At 38.5% G+C, this 14,684-nt stretch overlaps 1 protein-coding gene across 4 annotated transcripts in view; it reads right to left on the bottom strand.

The window, feature by feature from the left end:
* Window positions 1-14,684, bottom strand: part of LOC119926665 (spermatid perinuclear RNA binding protein) — a 119,889-nt gene that overhangs the window by 22,389 nt on the left and 82,816 nt on the right. For 3 of the 4 annotated variants that reach the window (XM_038744926.1, XM_038744925.1, XM_038744928.1), the window contains 3 exons: window positions 12,101-12,245; window positions 1,817-1,911; window positions 1,298-1,393 (listed from right to left, as the gene is read on the bottom strand). In XM_038744926.1, the coding sequence (XP_038600854.1) occupies window positions 1,298-1,393; window positions 1,817-1,911; window positions 12,101-12,245 (336 nt within the window). The remainder of the gene's footprint in view (window positions 1-1,297; window positions 1,394-1,816; window positions 1,912-12,100; window positions 12,246-14,684) is intronic. The other variant, XM_038744927.1, reaches the window with a different exon arrangement.

Below are 14,684 nucleotides of genomic sequence, written 5' to 3'. Positions count from 1 at the left end.
ATTGATTGACTGATAACAATTCTCACTTGCCCATCTTTTCCTCTCCCATCCAGCCTCCCCCACTTAAATTTGTGACCAAGGACCAGAAGATGCTACAATGCTTAAATTCTTCCTTTTGGGGTACTTGGAAAGGGTCACTTAAAAAATCAGTCAAACCAGCAGTTCAGGAAGCCCTGGTAAAGTAATGCCTTTTTGATGGACAATGTTCTTGTCCGGTCCACCTCTAATATCTACCTAAAGGAATTCATAAGGCCACAAACAATGTAACGGCATTACATCTGTGTTTTCCATGAGGTCTTACTCATGTACTCCAAATGGAACTTGCAATAGAAAGTAGCATATCTGACAGGTATGTCTTGTTATGGGCAGGGAACATGACTGCTAATTCTGTTGCATTATACTCTTCCAAGCACTTAACACAATGCTCTGCATTTAGTAAGTGCTCAATAAAATGACTAATTGATTGATATGTACGCCAATGTTTGGGGATAGCTGCCAAATCATGAAAGTAACAATTGATACCTTTAACTACTCTCAATTTTTGTACATTATGTACTACATCAACTACAACGTTAGGGGAACGTGCTATTTCTTTTAGAAATTCAAGCCAATAGAAAAGAAGTAGCATTCAGACAGTAAACTTGACTTTGATTCAATGGAATGTGTTAAGATTATGATTTTCTGCCCACCACAATGCAAGAGAGACAATGAATGCTTTCCAAATTTGAAACTGGGAAAGGATCAAACAGAAATAAAACATTCTTACTTAGGGTCTAAAAGTTACAAATTTCCACAAGGAGTAAGATATATTTGAGGGGAAAACTCATGCATGTGACCATGATGGAAGAGTCAAGGGGGCAGTGTTGTCTAGTAGAAAGGGCATAAGATGGAAGGTCTGGAGATCCAATTCTAATCCCAAATCTCCCATGTCTTTGTGGCTTTGGGCAAGTCAATTAACTTCTCTAGGCCTCAGTTTCCTCATCTATAAAATGGATCTACCGCAGCAGTTAATACAGTGTTTGGGATTCAATAAGCACTCAAATACCATTTTTTTAAAGTGAGTGCATAAAAGATATTGCTCTGCACACAGTAAGCGCTCAATAAATATGACTGACTGAATGAATGAATATTGAAAATGTCTAAGACATGAAAGGAGTTACTCATCATTTGATGGCACACAATACGGTTCTCAGATAAGGTCTAATAACATAAATGGCACATAATAATACAACAACTTCAACCAAAATATAACTCCAGGACTGTGCCAATATGCTATTAGCCATTCTTTGGTACTTACCCATCCTTTTAATGGGGCCCAGGTAGGGACTCTGTTGCACAAATCCCGCAGAATACGTAGGACAATTACACATGATTTTAGTCCATTTGCCCTGGCCTAAAACAAACAAAATGGTTCCAATATACCTGTTGAAATCCATTCTTCATTTTATGTACAGTGTCCTTGGGCATGTTTTTTTTTAAAATGTGATTTCTAATTAGCCAGTTAATAATCAGTTTCATGCAAACAAAAAAGTTACGTAAAAAGCAATTTTTTTGTTTAGAAAGGCAGGCTTAAAGTAAAAGGAAGAAGCATAATGTTAAAATTGCTTTTGTAGCCCCATGATAACTAAAGACTGGTCATCTATCTACCTAGTATTAAGTTTTTCTTTTTCTTTTTTTTGAAACAGATCACTTGAAATTCCAAATGCTAGGCATCTAATACCAAAACTATTAAATGAAAACCACTGTCATCATTAAATGTCTTAAATCCAACCCTCATAAGGCTACAATAACAATAAGGTAAGAACAAATAGCCAACCTGAAACCATTTGGCATGTCGCAGAGACGCCAAGGCGTTCAGGCATTTCTGCCTGTCCAATAAGTCCGGAGGATCTTTCATCGCAACATTTTCTACTGGTAAATGGAATAAAAAGAGACAGATACAATGACCAAGGGGTTTCTGTCACGTTACCAAAAAAAAGAAAAAAAAAGGCAGCAGCATTTCAGTGAGCTAATAAGACTCCCAGAAGATTTAATGGTTTTTAAAAAGTGCACTGTGGTTATTTAATTCAACAGCCATTAAAAGTAGTAATGTGCACATGTGCAACAGAAGCAAAAAGGCATTCACTCCATATACAAATCAATGACCATTGCTACATACAGTCTGGGATCTTATTAAAAATGTATAACACATTGCAAGACATAAAATAGGTACATAGCACTTTTCCCTTTTTTTTTCTGGTGTTGAAGATGAGAGGAAACACTGAACAAACAGTAGCGCCAAAATTATTTCTATAAAGAAGCTTTTTGAGGGGACAACTCTGATCACCCACGCCTGAAGCACTACAGAAAATATGTGATTCTTCCATTAAATTAAAAGTATTTCAGATCCAACCTTGCTCATATTACTTTTTTTGGGAAATGATTGTTCTATCTAAATCTTAGATCGTGGTAGGTAAAACAATTTGTGATTGGTCAGATACGTGAGGTTTGGATAAACTTCCTTATATCGTAGAGTGGTTTTAATTTCCTAAGAACAAAAGGAGCCAAAACCACTCAAGTTGATTTTAAACTTTTAGATTCCGTTATAAATTTAAAGGATTTCTTTTCCCCTTTTTGTCATTTCAAAACTAATAGGAATTGCTAACCTAAAATTATTAAAACAGATTTTCGAAATAGTGGTGGGAGGCTTTCGTTTACAAAAATGTAAATCTGTTGAGGTTTGTAATACAGATTTCCTTTTCTTGTCTATCCATTACGTATGACATCTAAATTCATTCACTCATTCATTCAATCGTATTTATTGAGCGCTTACTGTGTGCAGAGCACTGTACTAAGCGCTTGGGAAGTACAAGTTAGCAACATATAGAGACGGTCCCTACCCAACAGCGGGCTCAAAGTCTAAATACATGTACACTCTGGGGCATCAATGACCGGCTCCTATTTAGAAGAAAAAAAGTTTCTGAGGCAAAACATTTGCTGAAAATGAACTTACAAAATCATATTTCAACCTTGTCTAACTATACAAAATCTCCCATCAGGTTACCTTGTTTGAGACTGTGCCTGAGGGGAAATGCTTTGAGGATTTGTTTTAGGAATCTTCATTGTTTAATTCTCCTCTGAGGAAAAAATATTGTAAATCATTTTTTGATCATCTTGAAGATCACTGAATTATTTAATCTAGAAAATTTATGTTTTAAAATAATGCACCACCAAATGCAATCAAATTGGTTAAGACTAAGTTGAGCTTAGACTAAACTAGCTGAGCAAGCTTCAAATCTAAGATGAAGTATTCTTTCAACCTAGCTATATTGTCCATACATTGCTAAGTTGATGTACAGCCTTTAAAAGTTACCTACACCTACATTATCTTCCCCCAAATCAGTGTGGAAATAGAAAGGGTTTCTATTGTTATTAAAATACAAGATACCCATTCTTTATATTTGGGAGTTTGCTCTTAAACCACATATGTATCCAAAATGGCCTATAACAAATCCTTAACAGTTCAGATTCCTTTTATAGCTATAGAAATATCTGTTTAGATTACCAAGCTCGCCATCTATGAATAATCACATCTTTAATAGTGGTGCTGACTGTTTTCATAAACCTTTCCTGGTTACACATACTAAGAGCCTATTTTAGCACTAATATTATTCAAAATGGGAGACATCAGTGATGCTTTTGTCTTTCCTAAGTTTCTCCAGGGCTTTAGGAGGCGTCTGTTCCTGAAGTTCAATTTACAGTACCAACAATGGATAAAAATTATAAAAGGAAAACGCATTAAATGTTTTGGTTGAGGGGTCGGGGGGCTCTCTTTTTTTTTGGCTGCAATCCCTACAAAGGTTTGAAGTGCTACACACTTATTTTCTGACCTGATGAGCTTGACAGCAGATATTTGCATTGTTTCTCATTTCACTGTCCACTTAACCACTGGATTGAGATGGATCTTCCACAGGCCCCAAAACAGAATAGTACTTATTTATGAGTCCAAATAGACACTTCATATAGTTTCTTTAGAACCTCAGGACTTAAGAGTTGATTCTCACATTTCTTTAGTCCCTTTGATGTTACTCTTTATCGTTTACTATTTCTAAACGTAAAATTGAATTGGGTAGATTTGTAGCAAAACTTTTAGCTTTTCAATACAAACATCTGCTTAAAGCTCACATATTGGATAGGACAATTACTATAAATGAGTGATTAGAATCTTTTTTGAAGTTAGAAATGGCAAAGGTTGACTGGCTGCAGGACCATTTAACCATTATGGAGCTGTAGATGCAGCTATTCTAAAAGCAATTGTACATCATCTTGATAGTCTATTTGATGGCTAGAAATAAAACAACCTGATTTCCCCATCATCCTACTACCCAATGAAGCTGTTTCCTGTATATAGTGAAGGGGAAGAGTTTCCCTTTCTTTGATTCAGTAGCCAGAGTGACGTAAACATTACATAAAATACAAGTAAGACTTGTATTTTGTTCTGGCATTAGAACGTTAAAAACACAGGATGACCAATATTTTAAATCAAAGTACTAATATGTAAAAATTAGTCCATAGCGCAAAGCCACATTGTAATTATTCTATTTCTTGATGAAAATTTACTTTCGCTTGTTGCAGGCAGTCAACATTTGGCTGCAAGATTCTATTAAAAAGAAAGATGAAAGGAACAGGCAGTGATCAGGGGAAGAGACTTGCACCAGATTGCCTTTTACATCATCATCAGAATGGCCATGTTTCTTCATGCTCTGTCAGTCAGGAAGTAAAATAGATTCAAGGCTGTCCAATATTTATGAGGTTGTGGTTTTGTCATTGATTTTATTTTTAACTAAAAATGGTACCATACTTAAATGTTAAAATAAACTTTTTTGAACCAAACACCATAAAGTCAAGCTCTGCCCCAGAGGTACCAGGGCTTTTAATAATCCTTTCTCTCCTGCTGTGCTCATCTTTTTCTCTCCGAGCTTCCTATATGTTTAGTCTCTAGTCACATTAGCAGGTACTGCAGTGCTTAGTACAGTGCTCTGCCCTCAGTAAGTACTCAATAAAAACGATTGATTGATTGCCTGTCAGTGTACAGTACTATCAGATGTCTTAAAGGCACCCGTAAAGCATAAATATCCAGTCTGTCCTTTTTGAAGTGTTTGATGATGTCTGAAATAAAACCGTATAACCCTTTTGAAATTTGGCCTGCCTACTATTTTGATTTCATGATCACTAATAATTATATTTTTGAAAATTTACTTCATGTGTTTGTTTGGGTGAGAACTAGTGCTGGAAGGCCTTGATGATTCAGTCCAGGTTTCAAAATGTTCATTTCAATTTAGTTGGGGAAAAACAGAGCTTTCCTGAATGCTCTAAGAACCTTTCTGGGGATAACAAGGAATAACAGAGTTGTCTCCCAGACTTGCTTTGACACTGGCCTGTAAAAACAGACATAAGGATCACAAGATTTTGGATAATAAAAAGGTGAAAAGAGAAAGAGCATTCTTTTCTCTCTAATCTGACATCAGGGCATGAAGGCACACACCGCATTCCCACTGGACAAATGGAAGCACTGAAAAAGAAATCCATTGTGCCTAACCATATTTATTTGGTTACAAGTTAGTTTAGTGACCAGAATCAAACCATACTGCAGGAAATCTTGGTCAGTTTCTCTCAGTTCCTTGCATGCAAGCTACCTCCCTGTCCATGTAACCAAAAACCTCAGCCTGATGACGGAGGGTATAGAAGCCCAAAGATCTGTGTGTTACTTACCTACAACCCAGATTCACCTTGAAGGTGTACTATGCGCATTCGATTATCACTTTTAGGTACTCCCTGTCCCTCTGGAGGAGGGTGGAGAACACTAGGGCTGCTCAGGCATAAGAAGTCTTAGAATGTTTTATTTGCCTCAAAGACAGCCCAGAAGCTCCTTCTCCCCTCTCCTTAGTACCTTGAGGCTCTTCAGAAAGGACACCCTGGGCCAGGGGCCAAGCAGGTACATAACCAGGGCATGGCAAATTAACAGAGGGATCGGCAAAGAAGCATGATTTATATAGAGAAGAGGTAGTGTAGAAAAACACTCCTCCTCTTCGTCCACATTGTGGACCCTAAATGTGTGTGCCTCTACCTCCAGGGGCTGAGAGAAATGCTTTGGGAAAATCCAAATTATTGGGAAGTAACATTCTCTTCTCCAAAGGTGATTTATTTATGCCGAACTGTCACTTCCGGGTATAACCCGGAATGCAGCGAACTAGCAGAGAGAGCTGGCGAAGGACTGAGGCAATGAAGCACTGAGTATAATTACCACTGTCTCAAAGAGTAGAGGTGAGGGGCTGAAGACTCACTGGAAACCCTGCGGCTTCTGCTAATTAAAAAGTTAACTTGGGAACTCCGATTTATTTGACAGCAAGGCCATGACCGATTCATGAGGGTGTATTAGGTTGTACTAGGTTTAAATTCTGAGCCCCCTGAGAGTCAAGAGCCTATCTAGCACTCCCAGGACTTAGTACTGCTAACAGAAACTTCTTGATAAATATGACTACTACTACTACCATCAGTACTACTACTACTACTAGGTGTGCCTCAGCTCAAAATAAACCAGCTTGAGAAGCCACAGAGACTTGTCGACATTTTCCCTGACTCCCTCCCCCTCGCCCCTCTTGGGAGGGGCATAAAAAGAAGGATGAGACTTGTGGGGAATCTGTATTTTGATGGACAGGGGAGGTCTACTGTAGTTTCCTTCTTTTACGGGTTACTACAGATGCACTTTAAGCCAATGGAGCACGTGACTTGAGGAAAAATTGACGAAAGAGAGGACTTTTCTAATTTTTCCTTTTCCTGTGATCTTTGTCTCAGAACTACAGGTTTTGGGCTTCTCTTTTCTCATGTATAACTCCTTACTGGGAGAGTGAGTCAACATGTGGGTGGTGGGCAATTCCTGGCTGCCCTTCAGGCACTTTTGGAAGCCGATGTTAGGCTTCTGCTCCCAGGTTGGCAAGGGGAAGAAATTAGTATGGAAAAGTTGAGGTTCTCAGTGTTTCTCTTTTTTAATACTTTCAGAAAATTTTTTACATCCTTCAAAAATAGTGAGGCCAAAAGGGAAATACCTGTTCAGTCTTTTGGAGAAAGCAAAAACACCAGCCTGCCACAGGCCACAATTTTTCTGTACCTCAGTTTCCACATCCCCAAAACTGAGATGCAAATACCTGGCTTTCTACCTACCTCACAGGGCTGTTGGAAGGGCAAAAGTGAGATAAGTAAAGGAAGAGTGCTTTGGAAATAAAAGTGCTATCCAAAAAACTAAGATATTATCCCACTAGATTGTAAGCTCCTTGAGGGCAGAAATCACTTAGTACAACTGTACAACCAGTACAGTGCTCTGCACGTAGGAAATGCTCAATGAAAATGACTGATTGAATGACTGAAAAATGACACCAATTTGAAAACCTCAGGTAGGAAATAAATTAGCAACTCAGCAACAAGGCAAAACATATCTTTCCTTTTTGAGAGACTATCAATCTAAAAAACAAAATAATTCAGGAGGGAGAAACAGTTCCAAAAAGAGATATGAATCTCGTTTGATTATTCAAGTTTTATTGCCTGAGTTTTATTTCTGTTTTCCTTTTTTGAACTTGAGATAATTCCAAGCACACCAAGTTTATTTACTTCTTATATTAAGCTTTGTACAGGGTGCTTTCAATGACAATTACCTCCAGCACGCAATGTCCTGAGGGTTCAATACACTTTGTTTCCAAGTCCCAAACTCTTGGTTTTATCAGATCTCAGGGCCTGTGCCTCACTGCATTTAGTACCTAATGGGCCCAGCCTGGTAACCAGTGCACAGCCCTGATCTGCCCAATGCACTATTTTCTTCAAAGGCACTGGCCTGGATATGTGTTGCCTTCAAGAGTAACTGGTGCGGTCTTGACTCAAGTGGCTCTGAATCATCCAATGGCCAGATTCTTCAAGCCGGCTGGTCAATGTCTGAATGATCATTTTGGAAGCCCATGCTGGTATCAGATTACTAGCCCTGGAACCCACTTCGCTCCTTGATAGGGCTGAGCTTTCATTTTGTTGTCATTAAATTCTCAATCAATCTTATTTACTAAACACTTATCATGTGCAGAACACTGTAATAAGCATTTGGGAAAGTACAACAGGAACAGTGGCACATTCCCTGCCCATAGCGAGCTCCATCTGAGAATTTAATCATTTCCGGATTAATTGTTCTAGATCTGCTACAGTCCTAATGATTCTCGCTGTTATCTGAGATTGGAGTCCCTGGGGTGGATTGGTAGCTGGAGCCTGACTCTGTGGCAGAATGGCGGCAAGAGAGGGGGTTGAGGCATTGCATGAGTGTTGGATGGAGTTGCAGAAAACCAAAGAGGAGAAGCCTCATGCAGCCATCATTTTTAACAATCACCGAAGGAATGTTCTATTATGTAAGGAATTGCCCTTGCTATAGGAACCTTATGAATTTTAACAAGATCAACAAAACAGAAACTGTAGGGCCTAGTGGAAAGAGCATGGGCTCGGGAATCAGAGGATATGGGTCCTAATTCTGGGTCTGAAATTTGCCTGTTGGGTGAACTTGGGCAAGTCATTTAACTTATCTGTGCCTCCGTTGCCTCATCTGTAAAATGGGGATTTAATACTTGTTCTCCCCCTCCCATTGAGCCCCGTCTGGGACAGGAATATCTTGTAGTAACCCAGTGCTCAGTAGAGCACTAGACACAAAGTAAGGGCTTCACAAATAACACCACTGTTATCATTATTATGGTGTAAATTGATAGTACCCAGTAAACCATCTAAAATGACTAAACTCCAGGACACAGTAAGATTAGCGGGATTGGCTTCTAATCCCGGCTCTGCCACCTGTCTGCAAGTCACAACTTCTCTGAGCCTCAGTGACCTTATCTGTAAAATGGGGAGTGAAGACTATGAGCCCCATGTGCACAACCTGATCACCTTGTATCCCCCCAGCGCTTAGAACAGTGCTTTGCACATAGTAAGTGCTTAACAAATGCCATCATTATTATTACAGTGCTTTGCACACAGTAAGCGCTCAATAAATACGATTGAATGAATGAATTAGCAATCTACCACCCAAAATTTCCCCCCAAACAACCATAAACTTTTCTCCTTCTCCTAATTTTAAGTATTACAGAGCTTTAACAAATATCTTAGTTTTGTTTTTTTTTTAATTTCTCTTTCCTGGTTTTACTCCAATCTATGGTTATCTCACTCATTCAATCATATTTATTGAGCGCTTATTGGGTGCAGAGCACTATATTAAGCACTTGGGAAAGTACAATACAGGAAAGTACAATAAAGTTACAAAAGTGGAGGGAATGAGGCTGAAGGGCAAAACCTAATCTTGGGAAAATGTATTTTGAGCGATTAAAATGGAGTCCAATGATCTTACAGTGAAAAATTCAAAAATAAAGTAAGTTATATTCAGCCTGGAGTGCTCTTGGGGAGAGAGCACCTTCTAGAGCTCTCCCCCTTCTAGACTGTGAGCCCGGTTTTGGGTAGGGACCGTCTTTATATGTTGCCAACTTGTACTTCCCAAGCGCTTAGTACAGTGCTCTGCACACAGTAAGTGCTCAATAAATACGATTGCATGAATGAATGAATGACAGAGAGAGAGAGGAACTTTAAGTAAAGTCATTCTCAACTATTAAGAGGAATGGGAGAGGGGAGAGAGGAGCAGCTATGACCCCCGCCCCCCTGCCCACCCCACTGGAAGGAGAGAAATTAAAGTTCTGAGGGTCAAAGGTGGCCACTTTTTATTTGGAGTGTGGGGAGTGCAAAGGGGGCTGTAACTTGAGGAGAGGAACAGGCCCCAAAAGGCTAGTAAGCTAGAAAGCCACCATTTGAGTCTTTCCAGCCCTGACTGGAAACTCTCAAGTCTCAACTCTGAGCAAGTCTCAGAGTCCAGCTCAAACCCTTGAGGGGCTAATCAGCCCACGGCCCTCGTGGAGTGGACACCTATGCCGTGAGCCCCTGAAGAATAAGCTGCCTTTATCATTAGTAGCTGCAGAAGTCCTGGGGGTGGCAAGAAGCACCTGCCCCTCGGCCATGCATAAATCACCTATGGAGAAGCTCGGGTTACAAAAGAACAATGAGCAAATTATAAAAGACGTAAAAATTGTCAATAAGGAATAAGGAAAAGTGTGCGTGTTTTTTGTGGGTGGGAAGCAGGACTTTTAAATGGCACAATGAACGTCTTCCCACGTTCAAAAGTGTCAGGAACTGGATCCGTAGCATATAACTCATTACTGATTTTAGCATGTTTGTTTTATGCTATTTCAAATGGTAAAAGGAGACAGATTATACTTAAAAGAAACAGAATTTAATGTTTGCAAAAGAATCAACAAATGAGAGGACGACATCGAGCCTTAATTTTAAAGGGACTCTGGAAAATAGACTGGAAATCCATATGTTTTTCCTCACAAATGGAAATTCCCATAAATACTGTGGGGATAAATTTTTGAAAGGCTTGAACCCTCCATATTTCTTACACTTCCTAGGATGCAATAGTCTGCTTATTGCAATAACCCTATGTTTTGGTAAAATTATGCTATAAATAATATTAATAACTAGTGATAGTCCCATACTGTTTCTGATGTCCATATACTCAAACAATAAAATGACAATTTCAGAACCAGTAACATAAAATGGCTACCGTCATTAGCAATGTTCAGTTTTACACGGGGAGGTCAAACATAGCTCGGCTTACCAGAGTTAACACAAATCTTGACACTGAAGATACCATTTTAAATTTCTACAGTTAATGGTGAACTGTAAAGCTGTTAAAAAAATTAAATCATTTAAAATAGGTTCTTCAGAAGGTCTACCGAAATGTACAGCTCTAAAGATGATCCTAAATCAAAACCTAGGTAAGTGAACAGATTTCAGATTTTAAAATGACTGTGTGACCGACATAAAAATGAGTCTGGCTTGTCTTCAATGGGTAGCAGTAGAGGTAAATTTAGAATTCCAAATTTCTTATAATTCTTAATGAATAGTTCCCTCATATGTCTTTATATGGGATTCTTAAGAGACACAGCTACCACTAATTATATTTTAAATTTCTTTAGTAAATAAATGACAAGAAACTGACCAAGATTTCTCACTGTAGCGGTATGTTGGGTAGGGGAGTAAGAAAGAGGAACTTGTCTAGAAATGAGAAGTAGCAATAGGGAGTTCCCTTTTGCCCAGGTGGGCCCAGCTGCCTAAGTCATCATGACAGAGAGAGGCCAGTTGGTCAAAGTTCTGACATTGAGCACGGCACTACTGCAAAAAACTTTTTAGGAAAGGATTGGTAGGCGGAAGGCAAGGTACTGCCATCAAGATGTAAGAGAAAATTTTAAAAAGTTTCAAACAGCTCAGTTATGTCCTTGTTTCTCTTGGTTTCTTCCCATCCTCACTGATGTTAAAGCCAATGGTTTTATTTCTCCACTGTTAAAGAATTTTCCACTGCAAGTCTTAGGGAGATGTGAAGGGAAGGCATTATGAGACATATTTTCCACATTTATCACACCCAAAACATCACGTAGAATGTCAGAAATCTCCTCGGGAGGAAAAAGAAATTGTATACTTTTTAAAAATACCTTTTAACTCATACCAATTAAAATGTCTTTCCCTAAAAATTAAACAGATGCATATGTGTGTGTGTGTGTGTGTGTGTGTGTGTGTGTGTATTCATATATGCATATAATTAACAAATGAATCTCACCACGATACCCACCTGCCAAGGGAGTATTTAGGAGTTTTTTAAGGGGAATTCACACAACTGACTATAGCTTAGAATTATCCACATAAATCCTACTACTATGCAACAGAAAAAAAAAACATTATCATTAAAGCCTCAGCAGGTCTAAAGCTACTATAAATAACGCCAAATAAATGTAAACAGAATACAATAGAATGATTCCAGTAATGGTAATAATGGGCCCCCATAATGAACATAGATATTAATACATTTGTATCTCAGTTACTGACAGTATTAAAAAAAAACCAGTTACCATCTATTTAGTACAAAATAGGCGTTTCCTTAAACCTATACTGTGCACCCACATAGCATAAGAGTAGAATTAAAAAAAAAATCTCTATATACCTCCATCCTTCTTCTCCGATTCATCCCTAATTAGAGGGGAAGTAAGTATCACCTTCAGTGTTAGCCTGGGCTCTTTTGTATTACGAATAATAAGAGATGCCTCATTTATACACTGTTCCACTTGATATTTTTCTTCTGTAAGTTTCTGAAAGTCACCAAGTAAGATGTCAAAAAGGCCAAATTAATTAGGAACACAGTCTCAAAAACGAATGTTGCAACTAAAGTCAATGATTTCAAATGGTATCATGGAGGAGGATGAAACCCTCAACTTGCTTAATCTGGCAGTATGCTGCACAGGAACATAATTTCTTCCTCTTCTCTCCTATTTACTATTACATTAAGCACCACATTAACCAAAAATGCAATAACACTAGTTAATTGTTTTAAGAACAATGGCCAGTACTGATGTGAACCAGATCAAGAATGAATTATTTGCTTGTAATGATTCCATTTAGGATTGTGACCTTGTAAATTGTTGAGCAATGCATTGCATGAGGAATACTCCACATGTATAGGTAACTTTGACACCATGGATCCTTAAGTGATAACGAAGTCAGAGGTGGGAGGGAGTGGTGGGGGAAGAGGGAGGAGAGAGACATTTTTTCACTGTCATGCCTTTTACAAAAACAATTACAACTTTCCATGAAAGAGGTGGGATGATCATGGATGCAAAAGTCTGGGTCTATGAACACTATCCTGTGGAAAATGAATACAAGCAAGTAATTCACCCTTTTAAGGATTTCTGCAATGAGGCCTACCAATAGAGGAAAAAATGGGAAATTTAATTATTTGGCATTAATTAGTATAAGATTAACAACACACATTTTCTACAAAAACCAATTTAAGTAGTTCCCAAATAGGCTAAATAATCTCCCAGTTGCTCCAATACATAAAATGCCTCAGAAGCTGATGCAGGACCCAATGTATGCTAGATGCTATATAACATCAATACCACAAGTACTACACCTTCACCTTACCCTGAAAGAGGAGGAGGGACACACTTCTTATTAGTTATTATGGTATTTAAGTGCTTACTACATGCCAGGCACTGTACTAAGTGCTGGGGTAGATACGAGCTAATCAGGTTGGACACAGTCCCTGTCCCACATAGGGTTCAGTCTTAACTCCCATTTTATAGATGAGGTAACTGAGGCACCAAGAAGTGAAGCGACTTGCCCAAGGTCACACAGCAGACAAGTGGCGGAACCAGTATTAGAATCCACATCCTTCTGACTTCCAAGCCTGTGCTCTATCCACTAGACCACGCTGCTCCTCTGACATGGAACAGATAACGGAAATGCCCCTTGTCCCTCCTTCTCCACGGATAGGTCAAGGTGCAGTCCTTGTGGAAGATTAAATTATCCAGCAGTTGGAGAACAGAACTAGAATCCCTGTTCTTGACTCTACAGCTAAGAGGCATCAGAGCATAGAAGTTACAGAAGAAAATCAGTTACACTGTGAAAAAAAGATGAATAAAAGCACAATTGGGAAGGTCTCTTGAGAAGAAATTTCTATCCAAACAGGCAAGCATATTTAAATATGATGCTACTGCCTGTAGATTTCATTTTTAGGGGCACTATGGCTGAAAAGGTTGGTGTCTGACAAGCATTCAAGTAAAGAAATGTGGCAGGAGGGCTGGCTCGGGCTAAGTGTCCAGTTTTATACAACTTCTGTGAGTTGTTTGTAAAAGGTATTCTAGACTCAATGACTTTAGGGACAAAAGGGAAGAAGCACATGGGAATAAGACCGTAGGTGATTTTTCTCATTCAACTGCCACTTGTACCCCCAACAATTAAAACAAAAACTGGCTTTATTAGGTGAGTATGGTCAAAGGTTTCTTCATTTTGCCTGAGGTAAAACTGAGGAGGGTAAATTAGTTTCAGTAGTCTTACAGTGAAGAGGTCTCTATGCTTGTAAATTGTGCAGTGGGCTGCAGGGGGCTGAAATAAAGGGAAGTTATTTGTGAATGCAAGCATGTTTATGGAGAGACCATCACAAAGTTTGTCTGTATGCTGGGAGCGACAGTGGAAAGGTCGCAGTTAGATGAAACAATGTATCTTTAGAGTAGTTGATGAGTACCATCTCAGAAACAGATGCGGGAAATGAAAAGTTTTCTTATAAAAGGCAAAAATTGTTTTAGTTATAGATATTACAGTAAGGGAAATTTTTAAAAATGAGAGTCAAAATAAAGATACAATTAGATCAGGTCAGGAAGAGAGAAGTGATGAATTGAGGACTATGGCCTGCTAAAAAGTAACTCTAGATTATCAGTAAGTCCAATACTACATCTATCTTTAGAATAGATACTACTTCTACTGCATTTCACCCTTCAGAAATATAAGCAAAAAGAAGGTAATTAGTAGGATGAATCAACAGAGGATTGATAGAATCCACCAGCCCATTTAGAAACCACAGAAATTGTAAACTTTAGAAGTTCTAGAATTATTTTTAAATAGTCAATTCATCTGCAATTAAACTACTTTTAAAATTTTTAATCTTATCAGTTTTGTAAATTTACAACTTCCCAGGCTTGGAACAGTAAGACCAAGTTTTTCCCTTTCAATTCTACATTGCTTCAAGAGGC

Source organism: Tachyglossus aculeatus, chromosome 4, assembly GCF_015852505.1.
Source record: "Tachyglossus aculeatus isolate mTacAcu1 chromosome 4, mTacAcu1.pri, whole genome shotgun sequence".
Taxonomy (NCBI): domain Eukaryota; kingdom Metazoa; phylum Chordata; class Mammalia; order Monotremata; family Tachyglossidae; genus Tachyglossus; species Tachyglossus aculeatus.
This window is presented reverse-complemented; position numbering and strand designations above follow the sequence as displayed.